At 49.8% G+C, this 16,283-nt stretch overlaps 4 protein-coding genes across 4 annotated transcripts; 2 read left to right on the top strand and 2 right to left on the bottom strand.

Annotated features, from left to right (window-relative positions):
* Positions 1 to 168: 168 nt before the first annotated feature.
* Positions 169 to 4,738, bottom strand: ANOM_008440 (Kelch motif domain protein; the record flags this gene model as incomplete). The annotated part of the gene is made up of 7 exons (XM_015553696.1): positions 169 to 307; positions 358 to 943; positions 999 to 1,471; positions 1,528 to 1,719; positions 2,347 to 4,171; positions 4,247 to 4,333; positions 4,402 to 4,738. The coding sequence occupies 7 exons, from the start codon at positions 4,736 to 4,738 to the stop codon at positions 169 to 171; spliced, it is 3,639 nt and encodes a 1,212-aa protein (XP_015405198.1).
* Positions 4,739 to 5,309: 571 nt separating this feature from the next.
* Positions 5,310 to 7,181, top strand: ANOM_008439 (WD40 repeat domain-containing protein; the record flags this gene model as incomplete). Its single annotated transcript, XM_015553695.1, has 1 exon — positions 5,310 to 7,181. The coding sequence occupies one exon, from the start codon at positions 5,310 to 5,312 to the stop codon at positions 7,179 to 7,181; it is 1,872 nt and encodes a 623-aa protein (XP_015405200.1).
* Positions 7,182 to 7,814: 633 nt separating this feature from the next.
* Positions 7,815 to 9,765, top strand: ANOM_008438 (transcription initiation factor IIA large subunit; the record flags this gene model as incomplete). The annotated part of the gene is made up of 4 exons (XM_015553694.1): positions 7,815 to 7,967; positions 8,114 to 8,215; positions 8,599 to 9,671; positions 9,726 to 9,765. The coding sequence occupies exons 1-4, from the start codon at positions 7,950 to 7,952 to the stop codon at positions 9,763 to 9,765; spliced, it is 1,233 nt and encodes a 410-aa protein (XP_015405199.1). The 5' UTR covers positions 7,815 to 7,949.
* An 856-nt stretch (positions 9,766 to 10,621) lies between these two features.
* Positions 10,622 to 13,639, bottom strand: ANOM_008437 (zinc-coordinating transcription factor SFP1; the record flags this gene model as incomplete). Its single annotated transcript, XM_015553693.1, has 3 exons — positions 10,622 to 11,792; positions 11,852 to 12,899; positions 13,011 to 13,639. 3 exons carry the CDS (start codon positions 13,637 to 13,639, stop codon positions 11,478 to 11,480), a joined length of 1,992 nt encoding a protein of 663 aa, XP_015405202.1. The 3' UTR covers positions 10,622 to 11,477.
* Positions 13,640 to 16,283: the final 2,644 nt, after the last annotated feature.

The raw sequence follows: 16,283 nt of genomic DNA, 5'->3' as shown, positions 1-16,283 counted from the left end.
GGTTTTGTGAGTGGGAATTTTGATGGGATTTCTCTAGCTGTGGATTCCTTGTGTATGTATATCTTCTGAAGTAGGAGGAGAGTATAGGATTGTAGATGCCTACAGGGGAGCAAGTAATTTATTGACATCATGTGTATTTCTATATAGTTTCAAATACAGACCTACACCCTAAGCTTTCTCAATGTGTTGGTCGAAAATTTCCCCAATTGCTTTGGCGCTTTGTTTGGGGATTCTCTTCTGGTTGTTCTCGTAGTCGACGTAAGTCACTCCGAATCGTGTCTCGTAGCCCTCGGCCCATTCGAAGTTGCTGCAATAATTGTTAGCTATTGGCTGGCTTGTTCAAGTGGAAGGACTTACTCCATCAAGCTCCATGCCATGTAGGCCCTGACATTGACTCCGTCTAAAGTGTAGGCATCCGCCATAGCGCCAATGTAATCCCGGAAATACTGCGTCCGGAAGTCATCCTGGAGTAGTTGTTCTAGCGGCAAGTCGTTCTCCCCCTTCAGGCTGGTGCCGTTCTCTGTAACGTAGATCTTGGGGTGGTTGTATCGCTCACTGAGCCATTTCAACAGCTTCCGGAACCCAATCGCGGAGGGTCGCAGCCAGGGAGATTGCGTCTCGGGTCCGACCCATTCACCCTTCTTATTTTGGAGTAGGACCTCCAGGTTGCCTGCAGTGTCATTAGGATCCGCTTCGCCGGTCTTGGCTTTGATGAAGTTGGCGCAGTAATGGTTCATGCCATAGAAATCGTTACTACCGTGAACGAGCGCGATGTCCTCTGGCGTCCACTTCGGCAGTCGGTCACCCAACTGTTTCACCATGCTATCCGGATACTTCCCGTGGTAGATGGGGTCTGCGAACCAGGAAATTGCGAACTCGATCTTTCTATCACAAGCTTCAACGTCTGCCGGGTTCTCGGGGTCCCAAGGCTCGGCCCAGTCGCCTAGAAGACTAGTTAGGTATCTTGGTACATGTGCATGGGATGGATCAGCACTGACCATTAAGTGTGATGCCTATCTCCCCACCATCGCTGGCCTTGAACTCATCTCGGTAGATCTTCACCGCTGCCCCATGGGCTACAAGAAGACTGTGGCCCACGATCCAACACTCCCGCGAACTATCTCCGACAGGGCTCTTGGCCCGGTCACTTGTTCTCCCTGGAGCAAACTGACCAACGTTATATCCAAGGACACTGCTACACCATGGCTCGTTGAACGTGATCCAATGCTTAACCTTCGAGCCGAACGTCTTGAAAACTATGCGTGCGTAGTGGGCAAAGTCTGCGACGAATTCTTCTTTATTAAGGAGACCACCGTAGCGTTTGTCGAGCTCATCAGGAAGATCCCAGTGGAACAAAGTAATGAGAGGAGTAATGCCAGCAGCATGCAGGTCATCGACGAGTTTTACATAATATTGCAAGCCTTTCTCATTGATGGGGTCGTTTCGGCCACCGAGTGGAATAATGCGGGACCTAAGATAAAGCTATAAGCGGATGAGGAGCATGCATAGAGATTGTAACGCTTTTACCAAGAGAGTGAGAAGCGGTATGCCTTGGCACCGCAAGCCTTAAGCAAGGCGATATCCTCGTGTGCGCGATGGTATGAGTCGCAAGCCACATCACCATTGGCTCCTCCGGCGATTTTGCCAGGGATCTTGCAGAATGTATCCCAGATGGATGGACCTCGTCCGTCCTCGTCCACGGCTCCTTCAATCTGGTAACTGTCCAAAATTAAACATCATGTATTAGCCAAAGCCAAACCACTTCTCCATGACCACACGGGGACACAATCAAATCACCTCGCAGTTGCGAATCCCCATAGGAAGTCGGGTGGAAGAGTCGAGGTTGAAGCGGAGCCCATATTGATAGTTGCTTGATGCTTGTATTAAGTGTTTGGGTACCCAGGATCTCGCTCCTTAAATTGTTCCAACCAACATTTGTAGAGACTGAGGGACGTTTAAATATTTTGGCCAGCCAGACTAGGAGGGGAAAGCGGGGATGTTGAAAGGAGTTAAGTACATAGTTCCGGATAAATATCATCTTGTTTCTGGGCTAAAAGCAGACGCGGCTCCACGGACCGTATCCCGAAGACCTGGAATAGGTATAGTCGAAACTACAATAACTCCTCTCATTTGCATCTACTAAAAACAAAAACACCTTGGTTAAATCATGCAATAATACTAGACACCAAATGCAATGGCAACCCGGTCTTGAAACTCCTCGCTGATCGTAATCCATACCTCATTACTTATATCATGTCATGGAGGTTAGTCGAGGGAAATCCTCCCAACCGCTATTTCCTAAGCAGCGACATGGAGCTCAAGCGGCGGTGGACCTGATTGTATCACGACATTTCCATCCCTTCCATTTCGTCGCCATCGAGGTCATCGACATCTTCTGCCATTGTGCCGCCAAGAGCCAGCTGGGACCGCTTAGGATCTCTGCCGGAGCCAAATCCCTCCGCGGAAAGCGCTCCAACCATCTCCAATTCAGGTCCTGCAACAACGCGGCCTTCCATGTCAACCACCTCACATAGTTCAATCAAACTCTGCCGACTCAGAGACTTGAAGCCGTCGGTGCGTACTACTCGACCCCAGTTGCTGAGACAGAATTGGGCCGCACGGCGCATCAGCCATTCTTCATTCGTCCGGCCGGCTCGCTCCCAGATGATGGCTGCATTCTCCACGTCCAGTTCACGACTCAGCCGGTTAACACATAACACTCGTAGCTTAGGCATGTCGTACAAATTGGCCATCACGAGCATACCAGCCACATCGACAATGTCAGAACAGTATTCTGGGTGACCTGAGATGCTATCAGTGTACAGGTAGTAGATGAATGCACGAACGACCGAGTAAGGCTCAGGAATATGCATCCTCTTCGAATGATATTCGACCATCTGAGCAGAATACAGCCTTTTGAAATGGGGCCATCTTAGCTGTAAAATAATCCGATGCACATGGATGGGTGGGGAAGTGGCCACATTAGGAGGTATAAACGTGGACTGGGCTTGGGAAGAAGAGTCTTCTGCGAGCTCGTCACCGTCTACTTGATCGTCTGGGTTGGCTGTGATAGTAAAGTCGGCACCACTGCCGGATTCAGGCGCTTGATCAAAGACAGCCGACAGGTCCGCACCAATTCCAGATAAGGGAGATGCCCCCGATTGTCCCGAGAGTAGTGCTCTGTCTTGGTCGGGCGAGGCGGCTGTCATGTCATTGCCAAGTAAACCGTACCTTTCCAGATCAATACAAAGAACTTCGCTCATGTGGTTCTCATCAGCGGTTCCAGGAGTGGCGCCGACATCCGAGTTGCTGCCTAACAGCCACGCCTTGGTGCCACTCGCATCGACGGTACAGTAATGCCACCTATAACCCGATTTAAATATTTCCTGTCCATCGGCCAATCTTTGCCAGCGTAGCGAGTCAAGCTCCAATGATGACAGATTACAGTCAAATATACGCACTGTCTCCGACGGAGTTATCAAGTCGAGCAGAACACCAGACGCATATGCTTGGAAGTGGGTCCCAGAGAATAGCGCAGGTACATGAGGGCCAGACTTGAACTGAAGACACGAGATGGCACCGGGAGCGATTGGTTTCCGTCGATTTGAATTGCGAACTTGCACACTCCCCGAGTTTGCTGCGTAGCTACCCGACCGTCCCGAGAGCTGCTGTGCTGGACTATTGAACATTGTGTCTGGGCTATGAGTACTCCTGCCGATTGTCGCGGGGGTGTCTACGGTACCTTGCGATGTTGTCATTCCAAGAGATTGGATGTCTTTGAGATCAAGCCACCAGATATCCGTCGTACGTTCCATACCCGGGTCAAGGCCTCCAAAAGTCCACAGGCGACCGCCCCAAACCCAGGCAGTATGATCGAAGCGGGCTGTAAATCTCCAGGTCCGAGACCATGTCCATGTTTTCAGGTCCAGGTAAGACAGGTCATCAAGGATTTTGTTATCTCCAGTTACACCTCCTAAGACAAAAAGTTTGTCATCGTAAATGACGGCAGCATGGCGGGCCCTTCCTCGCGGTACTGGTCCACGGATTTCCGGCTGAGTCCAAGTAGAGGTGGTAATATCGAGGATGACCACATCGGAAAGATATTCGCGATGCTCATTCTCTCCACCAAAGACAATCAGTTTGGTCCCTTGATAGAGAGTGGCAGTATGTCCTAGTCAGTTCGCACAGTTTGGTTAGTTCAGATCTCCAGAAATAGTTGAACACCGATGTGGTCAGGTTTAAATACCCATGCGAACTCCTGGAATATCGCCATAATTGTCCACAAGTTCCCAGCGGAGATCTTTAAGGTTCAGCCTCAGAACGTGGTTGTACACTGTTACATTCACATCATTAGCATAAGATGCAATTTGTGCATGCCAGATAATAGGGTCGCTTATGAACCTTCATCAGTATACTGATCGAACCCGCCGAAGGCGTAGATCTGATCGTTGTCGCAATACGTCACAGACGCATTGACCAGACATGCTGGGATATGGCCCTGAGCCTTTTTTATGCTCGGGCGATAGTCCGTACTACCGCGGCGACCGCCGGCTACACTAGGGGGCATGAGGAATGTGTGGTGCGGTGTCTGATGGTCAGAGGACAGGGAAGTCATCGGAAATGAGACTCTCGGCGCCCCGGTCCAGGATTGTGGGTCTCCGTGGGACTGCGTGAACGCCGCGGATGCAAAGGAAGCGTTACTATTCCGAGTAGTAGTGGAGAGCGGTTGCCGCGCCATCAGAGCCACCCAGAAAGGAGAGCGTTGTGGCACCGCTCCACAGAGGTGGGAAAGAGCGCGTAATGGAGTTCTTGGTGGTGTTTAAATTCAAATAACGAGACTTTTCTTTACATGTTATACGAAATCATGCCAAGGCGTACAAAGAGGCTTCGACATCGGGGATGAGAGAATGCGACTAAAAAATTCAAAAAAGAAAAAGCTGGAAAAAAGTGAAAGTTGCCAAGACGATCGTCACGAGAGCCGCATGGCAGACGGGACTAGCCGGGATAGGATTAGCGCACCCGTACCTCAGGTAACCGTTGCCATGGGAGAATAGAACTATACTCTCTATTTATTCCCCTATCCCTCAAGTCTTCCGATCCAGATTCCTTCTTCTCCTCCCATCTTCTTCAGTTTCCTTGCTATCTCATAATTCTTGCATAGTATATTGTTTATACTTGCTGTTTTCAGTACTTTACTGTTCATCTTAAGCCATAATCCCGGCTGAAGGTCATTGGATGACCGCATTGCCTTGACCTTACTTCTTCAACGTTACCTCTTCTGTGCCCCGGTGGCATAATCCTATTCGAATATGGCTACTCCCACAGTATCGACTCCGGTCAAGACCCACCATGGAATCTTCTCTTCAAAGACTGCTGGAGGTCGCATGCCTCTCACACCTTCTCCACGTATGCGAGCGGGAAGCATGACATCGAATCACTCTTCACCATTCACTCCTCCCCGTCAGCAGGAAGGCGCCAAGGACCATGGAAAGTCTGTCTACGGGGGTAATTTGTCCTCTTACTTTGCCAAGTCCATGTCCAGGGCAACCCGGAGCTACCGCGAGTCTCCCAAGTCTAACATTGCCCGGATTCGTAAGTCGCCTAAGCACCTAGAAATGGGTGTCTCGGAGTGGGCTTTGGCTGGTACTGGTCCCTCATCATCACAGTCTCCGACATCCAAGGAGCGAGTACGGAAAGAGGTCCCGACACGTACGACAAGATCTGGGAAGACCACTATTCGCATTGCACACAATGCTGGTGACAGATTCATTCCCAACCGGACCGCCAGTGAGGGACTGGCAACTGCTGGAACTGCAAAGCCCGAGGAGAGCCAACGATCCAAGACTAGTGGCAACGAGGGCTCTACCGTTCTTGCAAGTGCCGCGAGCGCCTTCGACATTGGTGGTCGAGGAACGGAAGACGATATCACCGCGGCTCTTGAGAACCTCGGCCTCGAGGATAGCGAGACTTCCTCAACATCATCATCTTCTTCGTATACCAGACCCGCACCAGATGCTGTAGCCTACGAATCGTCATTGGCTGACGCTTGCGGTGTAAATCTGAATACTCGAATTCTTGCTTTCAAGCCACCGCCTCCGGAATCGTCCAAACCCATTGACTTGCGTGCTCAGTACAATCGTCCCCTTAGGCCTGCTAAATCTAAGTCGGCACAGTTCCGCAGAAGGGTTCAAACTGCTCCCGAGCGTGTTTTGGATGCGCCTGGGCTTCTGGATGACTACTATCTTAACCTCCTGGATTGGAGTTCTGGCAACCAAGTTGCCATCGGCCTTGAGCGGAATGTTTACGTGTGGTCGGCAGATACAGGGTCCGTTAGCTGCCTACTGGAGACATCTCCGGATACGTATATCAGCAGTGTCAAGTGGAGTGGCGATGGAGCCTATGTTGGTGTGGGCTTGGGCACCGGCGAGGTTCAGATCTGGGATGTCGAAGAGGGTACTAAGCTGCGAAGTATGTTTGGTCATGACTCTCGTGTTGGAGTCATGGGCTGGTCTAAGCACACCTTGTCTACCGGTGCTCGCAGCGGACTTGTGTTCAACCACGATGTCCGCATCGCTCAGCACAAGGTAGCTGAGCTTGTATCTCACACCTCCGAAGTCTGTGGCCTCGAGTGGCGACCCGATGGTGCTCAGCTGGCTACCGGCGGAAATGACAACTTGGTGAATATCTGGGATGCTCGGTCTCTCAGTGCACCCAAGTTCACCAAGACCAACCACCGTGCTGCTGTTAAGGCTCTCAGCTGGTGTCCCTGGCAACTGAACTTGCTTGCCACCGGTGGTGGATCATACGATCGCCATATTCACTTTTGGAACACCACGACCGGTGCGCGTACCAACAGCATCGATACTGGCTCCCAAGTCACCAGCCTGCGATGGAGCAACCACTACCGGGAGATTGTTAGCTCCAGTGGTTTCCCCGATAACTCTCTGAGCATCTGGAGTTACCCAACTCTGGTCCGCAACATTGAGATCCCGGCACACGAGACTCGTGTTCTGCACAGCTGCCTGAGTCCCGACGGTCAGCTTCTGGCTACCGCGGCAGCGGATGAGAGCTTGAAGTTCTGGAAGGTCTTTGAACGCAAGCCAGGAACTAGTGCATCGGCGTCTCGTGAGGGTGGAGTTGGAAGCAAGGCTCAAATGACTAAATCCATGACTATCCGCTAGTTTTGCTGCGTAGTTTTCTTGTACATTTGTTTCGCTTTTCATTGGGTACTGCGTGGATTCTGGGTATATCACTGGGAGTTGGATCACACTTGGCTGGCGTTACTTAGCTGGAGCACTGTATTTAGGCGAGACGGTATATTTGGGTTAAGATTCTTGTATAGCACATTATTAGAATTGATGACAAACTATCCTAGTACCACTTGACATTGGACGATAGATTGATTGTAAGACGGTCAATCGATCGGGGACAGTCGACTTACTATACTACACCTGTGTCCCTACAATTAATGTTAAAATCGTGATACTTAAGATAAGCTCGAAGGGCCGATGGCGCTAACTTAGTGAGGGTGCGGGTGGTGACTAAGCAGGACAAGGACGGATTTCGCCCGAAGATTACGACTTTCACCTCATTCAATTCCCTCTCAGGCACGCCTGTCCCTGCGCTCCTTGCCAACAACCTTCGTTTTCTCGGGCGGTTTGACGAAAGATTTCACGTACCACATAGCCAGGTTGCATACGATTGCCGGTCAAGTCCTGAGCCACCGAAGCAGGCCCGAACTTGATTGTTGGAGGTTACCGTCGCATTAGCTCGTGGCAACCGACCGCTGCGACGGAACACCTGCCCTGGTGATAAGCCAACGACAACACCTCCACCTTACACCCCGGACGTGATAGGCTCGCACGTTTGATTTTTTGTCGACAAAGGATAGACCGTGGTGATTTACCTGATTTGACAAGGCCTGTCTACGAAGTTCTGCCCCAGCGAACATGTCCAACCAGCAGGTGGTGAGTGCTATCTGACAGAGCCCTACCTTGCCTGAGCTGGGAGACCTAGGAAGGATTAGCAGATATTTTCTCTTTTCGTTGGCTAGCTTTCTTCAGTGAGGGTCTGTCCCTGTAAAGAATATTGGCTTATACCAGATGATTCATAGGGCACGGTGTTCGATCGTGTCATCCAAGAAGTCTGCGATGGTTCTCAGGTGGATTTTGAGGAAAGTGGAGTGGACCAGCAGACATTGCTAGATTTGCGGAAGGTGAGTTAGACAGAATTTTGATATTGGAGATGTTTCTTTGATGGATTTCCTGGTAAAAAATGCCAACGAAGGGGGAACTGATGTTGGCTACGATGGCCCTCGGCCAAACGCGGGGTCCGAGAGTTGCGGGAGGCGGCAAAGCCTCTGGGGGAGCGTCAGCCTTTTGAGGTCCCTTTATACTCCTCACATTTTACCCGCGGGAGCCTAAGGCTGCCAAGCCTCCTCATCGTCCCTCTCATTCATTTGATGATCTATAGTTCGGGCTTACCCTTTGTCAACCTTGGCCTCATATCACATTGATCTATTTCTACTTGGACTTTTATTCTCGTCTCATAACCTTTCTATTGACTGTTCCACTATCTAACTAAATTCTACCTGCACAGAGCTGGCAAAAAAAACTGTCGTCCCTGGGTGTCGCTCATTTCCCTTGGGATCCCCCACCACCCCAGCCAGCCCCTCCTCAGCCTCAGAACCAGAATCAAATCCTCCCTCCCAGTGCGACCGTACCCTCTAATGCTCCCCGACCCGCTCCTTCTCAAACCCCTCAACAACATGTCCCCCCTCCGCAGTCGATGCCGCAACCGATGCCTGGCACCGCGCCTCCGTTACAGGTCCCCACCCCGGTCGGGGCAGCACCAAATGCCATGGGCCAAGCGCCACACATCAAGACGGAGCCTGGTATGAACGGTCAAACCAGCTTGCCCCCTATGAGTAACATGATGCCTACGAATGCTCCAAATGCCCAATCGGCGCGAGAACGTGCTGCCAACATGCTACACCAGAGATACGGCGCGGCCGCTGCCAACTCGGTCAGTCAGTTGCAGGCCCAGTCGCAGGCTGCCATGGCAATGCCAGGACAGGCCCGTCCCCAGAATTTACCGCATGTTCCTAATGGACAAGCGCCACATATCAAGCAAGAACCAGGTTACCCTCCTGTTTCTCAACCCCCCATGAATAACACACAGACAGACGGTGCCGACGACGATGCACTGTCAGCATGGAAAGCAGAGGTTGCGCGACGGCGTGAGGCTGCTGAGCGTCAGAACGGAGAAGGCGACAGGGTTCTTCGTGAACATCTGAAACAGCGCATGCTTCAGCTCGAGGGAGGAGGCCTTCTGCTGCCATTGGAGGAACGCCAGGACTCGTCAAGAGCACCTGCCCGTGAACTTGCGACAGACGCCGCGATCCCTTCGGACCCAAGCACCTCAGCATCCTCTTCTTCGAAAGTAGTCCAAGCCCAATATGACGGCCCGGGAGGCGATGATGAGAGGGATGAAGACGATGAAGATGCCATCAACTCCGACCTCGATGATCCGGACGACCTCGTTGCTGATGACCATGAAGCGGAAGATGCCGTCGGCCAAGTGATGCTCTGTACGTACGATAAGGTCCAAAGGGTGAAGAACAAGTGGAAGTGCACCTTGAAGGACGGTATTCTGACGACTGGTGGTAAAGAGTAAGTTCCATAGAAGCACCTGAAGTACTGTGACAAGCTTGCTGACTTCAACAGATATGTCTTCCACAAGGGTCAGGGCGAGTTCGAGTGGTAGGTACGCAGTGTTTCTGTCCCCCGTAGCCACACGGTCTTGACGTCCGTTTTACTGTCTTTTTTTTTACCCTTTTCATTTGTTTTAGCCATGTTCATTCATCTTCCCAATCTGTAAAAACCTTCTCCTATTTGTCTACCATATTCAACCAAGGCAAATCACAGTACGGACACACGATGACTCCCAAGGGTAGTCGGTGGAAGCGGAAATAACTCTCAATGATTTTTGTTTCATGAAGTACATGAGGACGTTTGCGGCACGAGACTTTAATCTTCTTCATGTTACCCTTAGTTTGGATGCACATGGCGCTTTATGCAGGGGATGGCTATTTCTTTTCTTTGGTGTACTAGAATAATTCTACTTTCAAATGGGATTTTTGCTTTGTTGTCTCTACATCGTGACCAGGTCAGCTGAGCTACGGAATACATGCTTCGTCCTTACCTCACTATTAAACCTTGCATGGAACCAGTAGGAAATAATGCCGATCCTCCTGATGCGTAAAACTCAGGCCTCTGTATGGAGTACATACACCTTGATATGTGAATACATAGTTACTACCGTGACGCCGGTATCACATTCGGACTCAAATGGGGGCCTGTGTTTTCTGCAATCCACCCCAGCCAAGACCCAGTAGTATCATCCATAGTCTGCCACTAGCGGAGTATGCTGACAATCAAAACAGTCAGGAATTGAGACCGATCTCACCTGAATGCTGTTGGCTTTTTGCCTTGGATTCAAGCACAGAGAATGAGCTCTATAGTGTCAAACAAGCCATCGGATTGTCGTTCACGGTACGAGCAGAATGTATACGTATTAATGTTTTGTCTTGAATGTAAAATGGTGAATGGAGACAGAGCTGCTTCAATTCGAAGGAAATATAGTTTATCATTTAACAAATGTGACAGGGCATCCAAGCAATATTTTCCAAACTTTTTTCCTTTTCGCAGAACAAAACGAAGCCATGGGAATCAAGCAAATCAAGAAGACTCTATCAAGAAATAACAAGCCAAAGGGGGTCAACGCATATCAAGAAAAAGTTATAGCCCCAGATTCTCCATAAACACCACCAGCACAGGTAAAAACAAGAAAGCAAGCTCTGGCCTGGAACCATTATCTACAGGATCGACGCCGGTATGCCATTTTTTTTTCTCTTCCATGGTGCTCGGGAAATGGCGGCCAGATGTCTGAAGACGAATAACGAAGGACACATCAAGCCCGGTGGTGAGTTCCAACTTTGTTTGATCCCCGCATTTGCTGTCTTCGGAGATTAAAAAAACGCAACCTCACCTGAGTGTCACGAATCCAAGGATCGATAAAGTCCATTAATAATGACAATCACGGGGATAAGAGGACAAGAGGTAATTGAGACACCGGGTGCTGCTTCCCAAAGCCCAAATATGCAAAAAAAAAGTCACGAAAACAACAGAAGCCGAAAATCATATACCGACAAGCGTTCCGGGAACTCGTAAGTGTACCTCAACGGAAGTCTTTCGAGGGCACCAAAAGGACTGACTGTTCATTATCAGATCAATCGCGGCGGCCCCAAAGAACCGCGATCGACAGGGCGTTCATACCAAACGTAACTCCAAACCACCGAACCGGTCATAAAGTCGTATGTCACGCGACGAAGCTGTCAAATCGTCGAATTGAATTATGTGGAATTGAAGATAAGGGCAAAGCAATATCTTTCAAGCTTTGTAAAACCACGAGACCTTCTATAGAAGACCCTCTTCACCAATACCAGGTAGACCAGCCCCGGCAACATTAATATTTTGTCCCTGCATGACTCCTCCGCCGAAAGCCAGGTTGCGGCCAGCGGCAAGTTGGAAGTCAGGGTTGCACGGCGGAGAATGCGATTTGTGATACTTGAGACCATTCAAGTTCTTGTAACGTTTGCCACACACCTCGCAACGGTATGGTTTTTCTTTCTCCATGCCGAGTGTTCCAGGATACGGCGTCGAGGTTTCTGGGTTAACGATGGAAAAGGTACCGTCTGCATTATCATGTAATTGTTGGTTGTTATGGCCGTGCTGCGATGCTTTGTTAATTATAGTCCATGGAGAGTCATATCCTGTAACGAAGAACTTACAGCTTTGTGATATTTCAAACCATTCTGGTTTTTGTACGCCTTCTCGCAGCCAATAACAGGGCAACGGAAAGGCTTTGGTTCTTCATTTGGAAGCAATGCGGTGGTATCGGGAACACCGGCCAGTAGTTGCTGTTCTCTGATTCTGCGGGCAATTTCACTATTTGGGCCGTACTGTGCCCCACTAAGCTTGAAATGAGCATTGGGTGTATTGATTCCCCCGGTCGGGCTGAATAAACGTTTCGCCGGCTCGTCAATACAGAGATCCACCATATCGTTGTTGGCAGCAAAGCGAGCGAATTGCTCCTGGCCTTGCATCATGTTGTTAGTCTGCATCCCCATGTCACCGAAGCCGCCAAGCACGCTCTCGTCAAGTTCGGCCGGGGTTCCCGGTGTGGACGAATCGGGCGTTGACCGGAACTGAGAGTTCTGAAGTGGATTCGACATCAAAGTCGGCGTATTCACCGAGGAAACAGTGGGGTTATTCTGCAACGACAGGGGGCGACCAGAAGCCACAGGGGTGCCGGGTTGAGATCCCTTGAAACCTTGATGTCCTGGCAGCATCGACAGATTCAAATGAGGCACCCTTTGATTGGAATGGCCAAATCCTCCCTGGTTGCCATTTTGTGGCTGAGGCGAAAACAGCTGCGACGATGCATCATGATCACCCATCGGCTCGTCCAACTCCATATCATCGATTGCATCGAGATCGGAGTGCTGCTGAGGCGGCTGGCTCTGATTTAGTTTCCGCTGAGTGCTCTCGGGCTGTAATCCACGGTTCTGATTGTTGTTCTGCTGATTCTGTTGGTGCGCCATGGCAGCAGCAGCTAAAGCAGCCCGGCCGTCAGCTTGACTTGGGCGATGCCCCTGGTGTGGCGATTTAGTGGCGTGGGCTTCTTCATAGTGCTGTAGGAGATCGTGAAGAGTAGGTAATGTCACACCACAGCAAGAAAAGTCTCGCATGAAGTTGGCTTCCAGCTTTGGGAGATAAGATGACGAATGAAATGAAGGTGACTGGAAAGTAAATGGGGATGTGCCAGTCATTAAAATACTAGATCACTTGATATTAGTTTCAAACCATTCAAACTCATGTCAGGCGCATTTGTGGGATGCCGATAATAAATCCATGTGGGATATCGACCGCGCACCCATGAAAACTTACTCATCGCGTATCCAACTGCCAACAGAAACACCCCCCCAGCTCATACCGCCAACCAGGCTCCCGGCCAATGACTCACGGCGCTGTTTATCGCGGTTGGAACCAGACATAGAAATAGGTTTCGAGCCATTACCCCATTGTGCGGTCGCTGCGCCGATGGAGTCTTTACGAGGTGGTGGGGCTTTGAATATATTGATTCCAACGCCGCCCGCGTGAGATATGCTACCGGTCCGCTCGCCATTTCCAGCTCTCTGGAGAGCAGAGGTCAAATTCGACGCCTGTTGCCCAGGGGGAGAGACCGAGGTCTGGCGAGTGGCGATGTCAATTGGAGCTGCTGTATTGTTCATCGTGCCCGAGGTCAAAGGGGGCGAAGGGGAAAGAGGGAAGTCGTAGTCTTCTTGAGGTTGCGAGTATAACTTCGTCGGGTCGAAATACGATGACTGGTCGTCGAGGAGACCAAATGAGTTTCGAGGCCACGAACAATCAGAGACCTTTTCCCTGCGCGACGGTACGCCAAACCCGAGTGGAGTGGTAACAGGGGTCGAGTCCCGAGAGGATGTGCGATCGTGTTCCCCAACGGAAGGAGAGTAATGAAGAGGAGGAGGACTGAGCGTCTCTGACAACCCAAGCATGAAGGAGTGAATCCTCGAAAGCGGCTTTGGGCGGGATCACACAAGGAGTGAGTGTCCACCCTCGGATGCTGTCCCGCTTTGGATTTCTCTGCGGAACCGTAACGGATTCGGGAACAGTGGCGGCACGTAACAATGAGTTAGTAATACTGCCGATGGAGACTCAGCGAAATGGTTCGAATGATGATGAAGAAGTATGAAGATTAATTTTAGACAGAGGAGACGGTAAACAGAAGGACAAGACAACACGATAAGTCGATAACACCAGGGAAAAGAGCGGAAAGAGATGGAGGGGGAAAGACTGGGCAAACTGGCGGAATCGAGTCATGGAAGGAAGGACTTCCATCATTCTAGTAATAATAACCTACCTTACCGGAGGCGACTTACTACCTTCACTGCCTTACGGGGCAGGTAACTGTTGGTAGGGTACCTACAAGTGCATCCATGGGTATCCAGTGTCTTTCCTGGTACGTATTACATCGTATTACACGGAGACATATTGCCAGACAAATCTGAAACCAAGTGGGCGAGTTAGTCATACTCCCTTGTCATCCCAGCGTCGCTGTTTCTCCGTCTTCAATGGCAAAATTCTAGTCGGTCTCAGCTTCATTACGTATGGTTGTCCCAAAGAATCTTATGGGTTCGTGGATAGCTAGTCTATCTACTAAAGACAGCTAAACTAGGAGTTCGGCGTTCAACTGGTGCAATCGCTAAAGAATGGTGGATTCTCGACTGACACCGCTTGCAGCGCTCGACCACTCACGAGCTAGTACTAAAGAAGTAGTCTTCCTCAGAAGTCAATGACGATGGCGGTGGGATCAGAGTTCCATTTCTAAGGTACAGTACTAACTAGTGAGATGGAGTAATGGAGTAGCACTTCTTAGTACTAGTACAAAGTACTAGTACTAAACTCGTTACATCTCTGTAGTAGGTTCTGTAATTTGAATCTAACCATCTTTGGGGGAATGACGGAGAGACTACTCCGTTAGTAACCACTTACCCTAACTAGTAACCTCCCGAGTTAGCCTGTAGTTCGACAGCGTACATTACGTTGCCCTTGCAACATTGACACATCAAACTCAAACCCACCACACAAGATTATTTGTCAAGACAATCCTCCCGTGAACTGTCAAATGATTGGACTACAAGGATTCGAGAGACTTTAAGCAGAGTCATCTTGTTCGTACACATTACATAGCAATATGTAGGTATAGGTGACGTCTCCGCTATTGTGAGACGGCTCATATAGCCGATGGGGCGAAGGGAGGCGGACTTGATCCGTGGTTCATTTACATGTGCTCTCTTGGGGCTGACGGATTGGATTGAATGTCCTTTTCGGACTGCGGACTAGGGCATTCTTGACTAGATTAACTTGATCAGCACTTAAAACGAGCAGTCTATCTAAAGCCATCAAGAAGAACATGCGCTGATCGACTTCTTTTATCTAACTTACGCAAAATTAGATTCAATTTTCCCCCACATTGTCTTAAATCCCAGTGTACTAACGGTTAGGTAGGTTTCTTTGCGATGGTTGATCTTCAGGGTCTTGAGGTTGATAAAGGCACTACTTACTAGGCCTTTTAGTACGCGACTGCGGGGACTAATGAATATGTAAAATAGGTTGGGCGCTACGTATTTAACGTCCCAATCGTCGAGCGATGGCCTGAACAGAAAGCTTGGCTATCGGTGGTCACATCAGTAATGGTCATATGGGCAGGTTCAACCATTTAATGGACTGGTATGTACGGATATACAGCATGTAAACTTTATACTCCATCTCGGAGCTTTATCTGGCCAACACCACATGACATCAGAGAATAATCTTGTCACATGTAGTGGAGATCAGATCAAAACAAATGGGCGGTCTGTATTCACAGCCTGATATACACAAGACACGGGCAAATGAGAGAGGTATTGTCAGCGCTGGACCAACCTGAAGCGACCTCACTTACTCTATTGGTCCAAATCGCTCTGGTTATGGATAAAATAGAGTGATGCGATTGTGGCAAGGTGAAACCCCCCCCTCCCCCGGGGGTTCACCAAAAGAGATCATCCCTATCAGAACAAGCTGGAACACTGATCGTCTCACTAGCGATAGCCGCAGGTCTACCTTTCAGGACGCAACCACACTGGGGGATGTATCACCAAACCCTTAGCTTCGGCGCTAGAAACATAACAGAAGGATTCTTCGTGGCCGCTTTCACCGCTTTACCCGCTCAAACACTTACCGCTTCTGGTCTGATATACAGCATACTCCAAATCTCGGACTAAGCCTAAATACGTACCCCGTTTGGTACTCCGGAGTAGGTATGTGTTTGTGTGTTTGTGGCGTATTTCGGAGATGGAGGAATATAATGAATACTCTATATGAGGCTTATTATGGCGAGACCGGGCAAACGGGCATGCTGCTATGTATAGATGTTGATTTCCAAACGTCACTCAGACAATGAATCGGCCGAGTGGCCGCTAACCTTATTCGATTCAAGCCGCGGAACATGTGGTATTGGAATCAGGCGATCATTTCTGGTTATCAAATATATACTACTTTGTTCCTGTTAGCGGTCCTCTTGTGGCAATTCATACGCACAACACATTCAATCTAGATTTACTACAGAGTATAAGGGCAGGGGGCTGTTTTGTTCCCCAG

This window comes from Aspergillus nomiae (assembly GCF_001204775.2).
Source record: "Aspergillus nomiae NRRL 13137 chromosome Unknown contig00217, whole genome shotgun sequence".
Lineage (NCBI taxonomy): Eukaryota > Fungi > Ascomycota > Eurotiomycetes > Eurotiales > Aspergillaceae > Aspergillus > Aspergillus nomiae.
Note: the sequence above shows the minus strand (reverse complement) of the source record. Positions and strands in the feature narration are given on the sequence as shown.